This window comes from Pristiophorus japonicus, chromosome 13 (assembly GCF_044704955.1).
Source record: "Pristiophorus japonicus isolate sPriJap1 chromosome 13, sPriJap1.hap1, whole genome shotgun sequence".
NCBI classification, from domain to species: domain Eukaryota; kingdom Metazoa; phylum Chordata; class Chondrichthyes; family Pristiophoridae; genus Pristiophorus; species Pristiophorus japonicus.
In genome coordinates this window covers 48445319-48458432 of record NC_091989.1, presented here as the reverse complement: position 1 = coordinate 48458432, position 13114 = coordinate 48445319, and the positions used below count along the sequence as shown (strand labels likewise).

Here is a 13114-nt window from a genome sequence, read left to right as displayed (position 1 = left end):
TGACATCTATCATGTGAGAATTTAAACTGAGGACTCATCTGCATCTCAAGTGGATGTAAAAGATCCTATGGCACTGTTCAAAGAAGAGCTAGGAAATTCTCTGTTTCCTGGCCAATATTCATCCCTCAACCAATATCATTAAAACAGATTATCTGGTCATTATGTCATTGCTATTTGTGGGACTTTGCATTATGCAACTTGGTTGCCTTACAACCGTGACAACTCTTCAAAAGTACTTCATTGGCTATAAAGCGCTTTGGGAAGTCCTGTGGTTGGGAAAGGCACTATATAAATGCAAGTTCTTTCTTTCTCATATATGTGCTTCAGGTTGGATTTCAATTCCATTTAAAAAAATGTGTTTTACAGGTTGTAGCTTTATGTAAGATTAGATTGTTGAAAGCTCCAGGGGGAACTCTACTAACATTATTTTTGTTGATTTTCATAAGATTTCAAACCTAGTGCCTCATGCTGTGCTCATGAGAAAACTAAAAGCTATGGGATTGCATGGCTATGCTCGGGTAGATAGGTTTAAAAAAATCCTCTATCTCTAAATGAGGCCTACAGCAAGGTTATAGATGTTATCAAAAATACTCCAGTCCTGGTCAGAGTGGATTGTATGAGTGAGCATTGAGCAATGGCTGGGTGGGCAAGGCTTTTGTTCTGATTTTGTCATTTGTGATGAGGAGGAGGACTAAATGGCAATTTTTCAAGTTTCATCAACCCCTCTTCAGGTAGTTCCCCATCGCTAGTGTAGCACTTGCATGGCCTGTTCAGTTAAGATTCTTGCTGAGCTCAATAACTGGAAACAAATCTAACATTATATTAGATTTCCTGTCTTGAATATATGAACAAATTCCATTTTCTCAAACTGATATGGTATGTTTCTTTTTTATTCATTCCTGGGTTGTGGGCGTTACTGACAAGGCCAGCATTTATTAGCCGTCCCTAATTGGCCTGGAGAAGGTGGTGATGAGCTGCCTTCATGAATCGCTGCAGTCCTCGTGGTGAAGGAACTCCCATAGTGCTATTATGATGGAGTTCCAGGATTTTGACCCAGTGACAATGTAGGAACAGCGATATATTTCCAAGTCAGGATGGTGTGTGACTTGGAGGGGAACGTGGAGGTGATGGTGTCCTCATGTGCCTCCTGCCCTTGACCTGGTGGTAGATGTTGCAGGTTTACGAGGTGCTGTTGTAGAAGCCTTGGCAAGTTGCTGCAGTGCATCTTGTAGATGGTACACACTGCAGTCATGGTGCGCTGATGGTGGAGGGTGTGAATGTTTAAGGTGGTGGATGGGGTATCGAGCTTCTTGAGTGTTGTTAGAGCTGCACTCATCCAGGCAAATGGAGAGTATTCCATCACACTGCTCCCTTGTGCCTTGTAGATGTTGGAAAGGCTTTGGGGAGTCAGGAGGTGAGACACTTGTCGCAGAATACCCAGCCTCAGATCTACTCATAGAAACATAGAAAATAGGTGCAGGCGTAGGCCATTCGGCCCTTCGAGCCTGCACCACCATTCAATAAGATCATGGCTGATCATTCCCTCAGTACCCCTTTCCTGCTTTCTCTCCATATCCCTTTATCCCCCTAGCCGTAAGGGCCATAGCCACTTTCCATTCCTTGAGAGCCTACTATCAGCAAGGACAGACATCAATGACGAAGTCTAACGCCGCCTTCAGTATGCCGGTGCAGCCTTCTGCCGCCTGAGGAAAAGAGTGTTTGAAGACCAGGATCTCAAACCTGGCAACAAGCTCATGGTCTACAGAGCAGTGGTGATACCTGCCCTCCTATATGCTTCAGAGATGTGGACTATGTACAGCAGGCACCTCAAAGCACTGGAGCAGTACCACCAATGTTGCCTCCGCAGAATCCTGCAAATTCATTGGCAGGATAGGCGCACCAACGTCAGCGTTCTCTCAGGCCAACATCCCCAGCATTGAGGCATTGACCATGCCCGATCAGCTTCGATGGACGGGCCACATTGTCCACATGTCCGGTACTAGACTCCCGAAACAAGTACTCTACTTCGAGTTATGTCACGGCAGGCGAGCCCCAGGAGGGCAGAGAAAATGCTTCAAGGATGCCCTCAAAGCCGTCTTGAAAAAATGTAACATCCCCACCGACTCTTGGAAATCCCCGGCCCGAGACTGCTCAAAGTGGAGGAGAAGCATCCGAGAAGGCGCCGAACACTTCGAGTCTCTTCGCCAGGAGTACATGGAAGCCAAGTACAAACAGAGGAAGAAACGTACGACAAATCAAGCACCCCACCCACCTGTCCCTCCAACCACCATCTGCCCCACCTGTGACCGAGACTGTTTATCCTTCATTGGTCTCATCTGTCGCCATAGAACTCCTCTTCGTGTGGAAGCAAGTCATCCTCTACTCTGGGGGACTGCCTTAGAAGAAGAAGATAGCCACAGTATTTATGTGGCCAGTCCAGTTCAGTTTCTTCGCCTCCGCCCCCCCAGTATGTTGATGTTGGGAGATTCGGCAATGGTAATGTGTTGAATGTCAAGGAGTGGTGGTTAAACTCCTTCTTGTTGGAGATAGTCATTGCCTGGCACTTGTGTGGCGCAAATGTTACTTGCCACTTATCAGCCCAAGTCTGAATGTCGTCCAGGTCTTGCTGCATGCGGGCATGGACTGCTTCATTGCCTGAGGAGTTGTAAATGGAACTGAACACTTCAATCATCAGCGAACATCCCCACTTCTTACCTTATGATGGAGGGAAGGGCATTGATGAAACAGCTGAAGATAGTTGAACCTAGGACACTGCCCTGAGGAACTCTTGCTGCGATGTCCTATTGACCTCAATTTTATTAAGACTCCTTGACGCCACACTCGGTTAAATAGAATCAAAGAATGGTTACAGCATGGAAGAAGGCCATTCAGCTCGTCGAGCCCGTGCCAACTCTCTGCAAGAGCACTTTAGCTAGTCCCACTCCCCCACCCTTTCCCCGTAGCCTTGCAAGTTTTTTTCTTTCAAGTACTTATCTAACTTTCTTTTGAAAGCGGTGATTGAGTCTGCCTCCACCATCCTTTCAGATCCTAATCACTTGCTTTGTTATGTTCCTCCTGTACTGTGTGGGAACTCGGACGCTTCCGGTGTCCCTGACGACTATGTGTGCGGAAAGTGTATCCGCCTGCAGATCCTGACAGATGGCATTGGAGCTGCAGCTGGATTCACTCTGGAGCATGCACGATGCTGAGAATGACGTGAATAGCACGTTTAGCGAGTTGGTCTTACCGCAGGTAAAGGATCCACAGCCAGATAGGGAATGGAAGACCAACAGGACGAACAGTGCAAGGAAGGTAGTGCAGGGATCCCCTGCGGTCATCCCCTGCAAAACAGATACACTGCTTTGAGTACTGTTGAGGGGGATGACCCATCAGGGGAGAGCAGCAGCAGCCAAGTTCATGGCACCGTGGCTGGCTCTGCTGCACAGGAGGGCAGGAAAGATTGGGAGAGCGATAGTGATAGGGGATTCAGTTGTAAGAGGAATAGATAGGCGTTTCTGCGGCCGCAACCGAGATTCCAGGATGGTATGTTGCCTCTCTGGTGCAAGAGTCAAGGATGTCTCGGAGCGGGTGCAGGACATTTTGAAGAGGGAGGGTGAACAGCCAGTTGTCGTGGTGCATATAGGTGCCAACGATATAGGTAAAAAAAACGTGTTGAGGTCCTACAAGCCGAATTTAGGGAGCTAGGAGTTAAATTAAAAAGTAGGACCTCAAAAGTAGTAATCTCAGGATTGCTACCAGTGCCACGTGCTAGTCAGAGTAGGAATCACAGGATAGCTCAGATGAATACATGGCTTGAGCAGTGGTGCAGAAGGGAGGGATTCAAATTCCTGGGGCATTGGAACCAGTTCTATGGGAAGTGGGACCAATATAAACCGGACGGTCTGCACCTGGGCAATGTCCTAGGGGGAGTGTTTGCTAGTGCTGTTGGGGAGAAGTTAAACTAATATGGCAGGGGGATAGGAACATATGCAGGGAGACAGAGGGAAACAAAATGGAGTCAGAAGCAAAATATAGAAAGGAGAATAGTAAAAGTGGAGGGCAGAGAAACCCAAGGCAAAAAACAAAAAGGGCCACATTACAGCAAAATTCTAAAGGGTCAAAGTGTGTTGAAAAAACAAGCCTGAAGGCTCTGTGCCTCAATGCGAGAAGTATTCGGAATAAGGTGGATGAATTAACTGCACAGATAGCAGTTAACGGATACAATGTGATTGGCATCACGGAGTCATGGCTCCAGGGTGACCAAGGCTAGGAACTCAACATCCAAGGGTATTCAGCATTTAGGAAGGATAGACAGAAAGGAAAAGGAGGCGGGTGGCGTTGCTAGTTAAAGAAGAAATCAATGCAATTGTAAGGAAGGACATTAGCCTGGATGATGTGGAATCGGTATGGGTGGAGCTGCGGAATTCCAAAGGGCAGAAAACGTTAGTGGAAGTTGTATAGACCACCAAATAGTAGTAGTAAGGTTGGGGACAGCATCAAACAAGAAATAAGGGATATGTGCAATAAAGGTACAGCAGTTATCATGGGTGACTTTAATCTACATATTGATTGGGCTAACCTAACTGCTAGCAATGCGGTGGAGGAGGATTTCCTGGAGTGTATTAGGGATGGTTTTCTAGACCGATATGTCGAGAGACCAATATGTCGAGGAACCAACCAGAGAGCTGGCCATCCTCGACTGGGTGATGTGTAATGAGAAGGGACTAATTAGCAATCTTGTTGCATGAGGCCCCTTAGGGAAGAGTGACCATAACATGGTAGAATTCTTTATTAAGATGGAGTGGCACAGTTAATTCAGAAACTAGGGTCCTGAACTTAAGGAAAGGTAACTTTGACGGTATGAGGCGCGAATTGGCTAGATTAGACTGGCAAATGATACTTAAAGGGTTGACGGTGGATAGGCAATGGCAAACCTTTAAAGATCATATGGATGAACTTCAACAATTGTACATCCCTGTCGGGAGTAAAAATAAAACGGGGAAGGTGGCTCAACCGTGGCTAACAAGGGAAATTAAGGATAGTGTTAAATCCAAGGAAGACGCTTATAAATTGGCCAGAATAGGCAGCAAACCTGAGGACTGGGAGAAATTTAGAATTCAGCAGAGAACGACAAAGGGTTTAATTAAGAGGGGGAAAATAAGAGTAGGAGAGGAAGTTTGCTGGGAACATAAAAATTGACTGCAAAAGCTTCTATAGATATGTGAAGAGAAAAAGATTGGTGAAGACAAACGTAGGTCCCTTGCAGTTGGATTCAGGTGAATTTATAATGGGGAACAAAGAAATGGCAGACCAATTGAACAAATACTTTGGTTCTGTCTTCACGAAGGAAGACACAAATAACCTTCCGGATGTATTAGGGGACCGAGGATCTAGTGAGAAGGAGGAATTGAAGGATATCCTTATTAGGCGGGAACTTATGTTAGGGAAATTGATGGGATTGAAAACCGATAAATCCCCAGGGCCTGATAGTCTACATCCCAGAGTACTTAAGGAAGTGGCCCTAGAAATAGTGGATGCATTGGTGATCATTTTCCAACAGTCTATTGACTCTGGATCAGTTCCTATGGACTGGAGGGTAGCTAATGTAACACCACTTTTTAAAAAAGGAGGGAGAGAGAAAACGAGTAATTATAGACCGGTTAGCATGACATCAGTAGTGGGGAAAATGTTGGAATCAATCATTAAGGATGAAATGACAGTGCATTTGGAAAGCAGTGACAGGATTGGTCCAAGTCAGCATGGATTTATGAAAGGGAAATGATGCTTGACAAATCTTCTGGAATTCTTTGAGGATGTAACTAGTAGAGTGGACAAGGGAGAACCAGTGGATGTGGTGTATTTGGACTTTCAAAAGGCTTTTGACAAGGTCCCACACAAGAGATTGGTGTGCAAAATCAAAGCACATGGTATTGGGGGTAATGTACTGACGTGGATAGAGAACTGGTTGGCAGACAGGAAGCAGAGAGTCGGGATTAACGGGTCCTTTTCAGAATGGCAGGCAGTGACTAGTGGAGTGCCGCAGGGCTCAGTGCTGGGACCGCAGCTCTTTACAATATACATTAATGATTTAGATGATGGAATTGAGTGTAATATCTCCAAGTTTGCAGATGACACTAAACTGGGTGGCGGCGTAAGCAGTGAGGAGGACACTAAGAGGCTGCAGGGTGACTTGGACAGGTTAGGCAAGTGGGCAAATACATGGTAGATACAGTATAATGTGGATAAATGTGAGGTTATCCACTTTGGGGGCAAAAACACGAAGGCAGAATATTATCTTAATGGCGGCCGATTAGGAAAAGGGGAGGTGCAGTGAGACCTGGGTGTCATGGTTCATCAGTCATTGAAAGTTAGCATGCAGGTACAGCAGGTGATGAAGAAGGCAAATGGTATGTTGGCCTTCATAGTTGGGGGATTTGAGTATAGGAGCAGGGAAGTCTTACTGCAGTTGTACAGGGCCTTGGAGAGGCCTCACCTGGAATATTGAGTTCAGTTTTGCTCTCCTAATCTGAGGAAGGATGTTCTTGCTATTGAGGAAGTGCAGCGAAGGTTCACCAGACTGATTCCAGGGATGGCTGGACTGACATATGAGGAGAGACTGGAACAACTGGGCCTTTATACATTGGAGTTTAGAAGGATGAGCGGGAATCTCATAGAAACATATAAGATTCTAACGGGACTGGACAGGTTGGATGTGGTGTGGGAAGAATGTTCCCGATGTTGGGGAAGTCCAGAACCAGGGGACACAGTCTTAGGAAAAGGGGCAGGCCAATTGGGACTGAGATGAGGAGAAACTTATTCAGTCAGAGAGTTGTTAACCTGTGGAATTCCCTGCCGCAGAGAGTTGTTGATGCCAGTTCATTGGATATATTCAAGAGGGAGTTAGATATGGCCCTTACGGCTAAAGGAATCAAGGGGTATGGAGAGAAAGCAGGAAAGGGGTACCGAAGGAATAATCAGCCTTGATCTCATTGAATGGTGGTGCAGGTTCGAAGGGCCGAATGGCCTACTCCTGCACCTATTTTCTATCTTTCTACCGAGGTTAAACTGACCGGCCTATAGTTGCTGGGTTTATCTTTACACCCTTTTTTGAACAAGGCTGTAACGTTTGCAATTCTCCAATCCTCTGGCACCAGCCCCGTTTCTCAGGAGGATTGGAAGATTATGGCCAATACCTCTGCAATTTCTTCCTTCACTTCCCTCAGCGTCCTAGGATGCATTCCATCAGGTCCTGGTGACTTATCTACTTTAAGTACAGCCAGCCTTTCTAATACCTCAGTTCTTATCCTATGCAGTATCTCCTCTACCTCTTCCTTTACTATGTCTAAGGCAGCATCTTGTTTGGTGAAGACAGATGCAAAGTACTTAATTTAAGACCTCAGCCTCCATGTGTAGCTCTCCTTTTTGGCCCCTAACTGGCCCCACACCTCCTCTTGCTACCTGTTTTCTATTCATATGTCTATAGAAGACTTTTTCATTACCTTTTATGTTAGCTGCCATTCTATTCTCATATCCTCTCTCTGCCCCTCTTATTTTCTTCACTTTTCCTCTGAACTATATTTAGTCTAATTCTCAGATGTATTCTCGACCTGATATTTGTCATACATGCTCTTTTTCTGCTTCATCTTGCTCTCTATCTCTTTTGTCATCCAGGGAGCTCTGACTTTAGTTGCCCTAACTTTCCCCCTAATGCGAATGTACCTCGACTGTACCCAAACTATTTTCTCTTTAAAGGCAGCCCATTGTTCCACTACAGTTTTGCCTGCCAATCTTTGATTCCAATTTACCCGGGTCAGATCCGTTCTCATCCCACTGAAATTTTTACTCTGGGTTGCTCCCTGTCTTTTTCCATAGATGATCTAAACCTTATGATATTATGATCACTGATCTCTAAACGTTCACCTACTGACACTTGCTCCACTTGACCTACCTTTTTCTCCAGAACCAGATCCAGTAATGATTCCTTCCTCATTGGGCTGGAGACATAAAGATCAAGAAAGTTCTCCTGAACACACTTCAGAAATTCTTCCCCCTTTGCCCTTTACACTATTACTATCCCAGTCTATATTAGAATAGTTGAAGTCCCCCATTATCACTACTCTATAGTTCTTGCATCATTTCTCTGCAAATTTGCTCCTCCATATTTTTCCCATTAGTTGGTGGCCTATAGAACACACCTAGTAGTGTAATGGTACCTCTATTATTTCTTAACTCTAACCAAATAGATTCGGTCCTTGACACCTCCAGGACATCCTCTCTCTCTACAGTGTAACATTCTCCTTAACCAATACTGCCACACCTCTTCCTATCTTGATGTCCAGGGCAATCACTCTCACCTCACCTCTGAAATTCAGCGCTTTTGTCCATGTTTGGACCAAAGCTGTAATGAGGTCTGGAGCTGAGTGGTCTTGGCAGAACCCAAACTGAGCATCGGTGAGCAGATTATTGGTGAGTAAGTGCTGCTTGATAGCACTGTCAACGATACCTTCCATTACTTTGCTGATGATTGAGAGTAGGCTGATGGGGCAGTAGTTGGCCAGATTGGATTTGTCCTGCTTTATGTGGACAGGATATATCTGGGCAGTTTTCCACATTGTCAGATAGATGCCAGTGTTGTAGCTATACTGGAACAGTTTGGCTAGAAGCACGGCCAGTTCTGGAGCACAAGTCTTCAGCACTTCTCGGAGATGTTGTCGGGGCCATATAGCCTTTGTTGTATCCAGTGCGCTCAGCTGTTTCTTGATATCACATGGAGTGAATCGAATTGGCTGAAGACTGGCTTCTCTGGTGGGGATGTCACGAGGAACCGAGGTGGTTCATCCACTTGGCACTTCTGGCTGATGGTGGTTGCAAACACTTCAGTCTTGTCTTTTGCACTTGTATACTGGGCTCTGCCATCTTTGAGGATCGGGATATTCATGGAGCTTCCTCCTCTCGCCAGTTGTTTAATTGTCCACCACTTTTCATGACTGGATGTGGCAGGACTGCAGAGCTTTGATATGATCCATTGGTTATGGGATCACTTAGCTATGTCTATAGTATGCTGCTTCCACTATTTAGTATGCATGTAGTCCTGTGTTGCAGCTTTCCCAGGTTGGCACCTCATTTTTAGGTATGCCTGATGCTGCTCCTGGCATGCTCTTCTACATTCCTCATTGAACCAGGGTTGGTCACCTGGCTTGATGGTAATGGTAGAGTGAGGGATGGGCCATGAGGTTACAGATTGTGATGGAATACAATTCTGCTGATGGCACACAGCACCTCATGGATGCCAGTTCTGAATCTATCCCATTTAGCACAGTGATGATGCTAAAAAACATGATGGATGGTGCCCTCAATATGAAGAATTGACTTCGTCTCCACAAGGACTGTGCGGTGGTCACTGCTATCAATACTTTCCTGGACAGATGTATCTGCAACAGGTAGATTGGTGAGAACGAGGTCAGGTAGTTTTTTCTCTCGTGTTGGTTCTCTCATCACCTGCTGCAGGCCCAGTCTGGCACCTATGTCCATGGCTACCGAGTCATTGAAGTCCCCCACCCAGAGTACATTCTGTGCCCTTGCCCTCAGTGCTTCTTCCAAGTGGTGTTCAACATGCAACATCATCAGCTGAGGGAGGGCGGTAAGTGGTAATCATCTCATGGTTGCCAATGTTGAGGACTCCCAGGGCCACTCACTCCTTCCCTCCCCAGCCACCATCTCTGGTGTTGGAGGAGTGTGGGACATTGGCTAAAAGGTATGATTCTGTGAGTCTGACTATTGCTTAACTAGTCTGTGGGACAGCTCTCCCAATTTTGGCACAAGTCCCCAGATGTTAGTGAAGAGGACTTTGCAGGGTTGACTGGGCTGGGTGTGCCGCTGTTGTGTCCGAAGCCGGTGCCGAGTGGTCTGTCCGGTTATATTATTCTTGTTTTTAGTAGTGGTTTGGTATAACTGAGTGGCTTGCTAGGCCATTTCAGAGGGGAGTTAAGAATCAACCACATTGCTGTGGGTCTGGAGTCACATATAAGCAAGGTATTGGCAGCAGATTTCCTTCCCTAAAAGACATTAGTGAACCCGATGGGTTTTTATGACAATCGGACAAATTAGCTTTTTGTTCCAGATTTATTTAATTAACTGAATTTAAATTCCATAGCTGCCATGGTGGGATTTGAACTCGTGTCTCTGAATCATTAGTCCAGTAACATAACCACTATTGTACCGTTCCCAAGTGTGAGACACATAATTCTGCCCTCCAGTAATCCTAACTACTGAATTGAATATGCATTCCCAGATAACTTGTGTGTTGTTCAAATTTAACTTAATAGCAGCCTCTTAATATACATTAGCCTGAAATCCCTCTCGCGCTAAATAGCCAACCATCTTAAAAAGTGACTTGCTCTTATATCTATTGGGAATGCATGCTCCAGCACTACAATTGCTATGATACATAGCCTTAATATTGAGTTTAATGAAGCAGTAATGGTGAGAAAACTGTTTTACAAATGAGGACTATTGGTAGCAAACATTTCTGTAATGTATTGCATCTGTGACAGTTTGAGTAACCAGGTGCTATTTGTTTTACAGGTTCAGGCTCGAGCAAAGGAATTTTTTAATTATTTATGTCGGCTTCTTCAGAAACCTACAGAACAATATAACGGTGCACCAGATCAGCTCGACACAGCTGCTGACCTTTCAGAAGACTTGCACGGTTCACCAAAAGGTCCCAGCACCGTGGAGTCCAACAGCTCTGATATAAGCGAAAGCAATTCAAATACTGCCAAAGATCTGATGGCTAATGTACTTTTAGTCAGTCATGGTGGATTTATACTACAATGGGTTAGGTATTTTATAGAGGATTTGAAATGTCCTATACCACAGTCCTTTGACCAGTCAAGGACCTTTACTGTCTGTCCAAATACAGCAATAAGCAGTTTTGTCATTACTCTTAATCAGGTAGCTAAATCTTCTCCTCGGATTGTGTGTGGTTATCTATATAAATGTAGCCACCTTGATGACATCAGTACTCCACAGGATGTATTTTCAGTCTGAGTCCATAATAATAAATTACTCTTTGTAAGGCACAGTAGTTGTAAGAGTATTTGCCAGTATACAGATTCAATTCCTATAATCGGTCTCTAATTAAATCCAGTGATTATGATAAATTCATATTAAACTCTTTATAGACTTTCACTCCAGTATATTAGAATAGTGCAATGAAAACTGTAACTTATTTTTGAAAGCTACCTTCAATCTTTCATACAGCATGTCGCAAAAGATTATCCATGTCCTTAATAGTTATGAACATTGTATCACCACATTTTCATTTAATTTCCTTACTGAGGGAAAACATCTATAATTTGAAGACTATGGTTACTGATTGATCCTGTGATAAATTCCTCACAGCAGAGAGGTCATATGGTGCAAAAATATTATAGCTTATTGTGCAACTTTTAAAAACTAGTAGGGTATAATGCGACCTGTATTCTGGCCTTTACACCAGTGACATTACAAAGCTCATTATAAATAGATTTTAGATGCCTTGAAAAAGGTTGTTACTGCTGATTGAAAATGTGAATGTGTGTTGCATGTTAATATAAAACACATGTATTTGTTATACATGAAAGTTTGATTAAACTGATATTTATAAACAAATAAACTTCAGGGAATGATATATGCTATAATGGAGATGAGAATAAATACAATGTAGCATGTTATGACTTGATTGGGCTTTTTACCTCTACTGCATATCTAAATTATACTTTTAACAGTTAAAATAGTGCAACGCTTCATATTGGAACATTGACGTCTCAAGTGAGAGTGTTGGGATGTAACTTTGTGACCTGTTAAGAATCATCAAATTTTCCAATACAGCAGGAGACTATTTGTCCATCATGCCTGTACCAGCTCTGAAATGGCGATCTACTTAGTCCTATTCCTGTGCCCTTTAAGATTTTTCTTTTTCAACAGTTTATCTGCTTCCCTTTTAAAAGATAATGGGCCTGAAATCCCGGTTCTGGGCTTCCCATGGACGCTCACCTGGAAATAAGAAAAAAGATCCACACCTACTTTTTGCTCCTGCGCCCTCCAGCATTTCCGGTCGGAGGACTCCACTTCCTGCGCAATGGCGCGTGTTCACGTCTTGGAGATGCGCAGGGAGAAGCTGGAGTCATGTGGCACTGGACAGCCAATCAAGGTACAGTATTCTCATTCATAATAATGGGAACTCCGTAAGTAGGATTTCTCATTATTATGAATGAGCGCCCACCCCACCCCACCCCAAACACAAAAAAAACCACCTCACATATTTAACATTAATTTAAATTAAAGTTAATGAAATGTGTTTAAAAAAAAATACAAAAAATATTTTTTTTTCTAAGTGTTGTGAATTGGGGGTTAAAATAAACCTCCCTTAGTGAGCCCTGTGTTTTTAAATTTTATTTTTATGTTTTTTATATGTTTTAAAACTCTTACATTGGTAAAAGTAGGCTATGCTGCTTTTACCAGGCACAAGTTTTAAGGACATTCGCTGGGCAAAAGATGGGCAAATAGCGCAATCTCACCCATAAAAATGTCCTAGCTGCAGGGATATGTTGGATCTGTCAAGCTAAAACTTGACAGATTGAAAAAGCCAGCTTTCAGCGCATGCGCATTGTGTGCCGAAAACTGACTTGCAGGCCCTCGCCAGGTCCTTATGTATTCTGTACGGACCCGGCAAGACAGGAATTTCAGGCCCATTAAGGATTCTGCTTCCCCTACTGTTTCTGGTACTGCGTAAAAAAAAATTCTAACCTTGCCCTTTGTTCATTTGGTGGGAAGTTAGTTAATGACTCATTATCATCATAGGCAGTCCCTCGGAATCGAGGAAGACTTGCTTCCACTCCTGAAGTGACCAGTGAAAATAGTTTTTCATGATTTACCTTGTCAAAACCCCTCATAATTTTGAAGGCCTATATCAGATCACCACTTCATTGTTTTCATAAGAGTCCCAGTTTCTCTTGTCTGTCATCCCTAGTGTAGTGTCCCTGCACCTCACTACAAACTCACACGAGGAATGGATATATCAGACATGGTCACTCTGTGACCTTCACCTTTATTGCCAGGATCAAGGTGTACT

At 44.0% G+C, this 13114-nt stretch overlaps 1 protein-coding gene across 2 annotated transcripts in view; it reads left to right on the top strand.

The window, feature by feature from the left end:
- tigara (TP53 induced glycolysis regulatory phosphatase a) overlaps positions 1 to 11701 on the top strand; it is a 42352-nt gene extending 30651 nt beyond the window's left edge. For both annotated transcript variants that reach the window (XM_070897426.1, XM_070897425.1), the window contains exon 6: positions 10585 to 11701. In XM_070897426.1, coding sequence (XP_070753527.1) covers positions 10585 to 11049 — 465 coding nt within the window. In that variant the 3' untranslated portion in view covers positions 11050 to 11701. The remainder of the gene's footprint in view (positions 1 to 10584) is intronic.
- The last annotated feature ends 1413 nt before the right edge of the window (positions 11702 to 13114 follow it).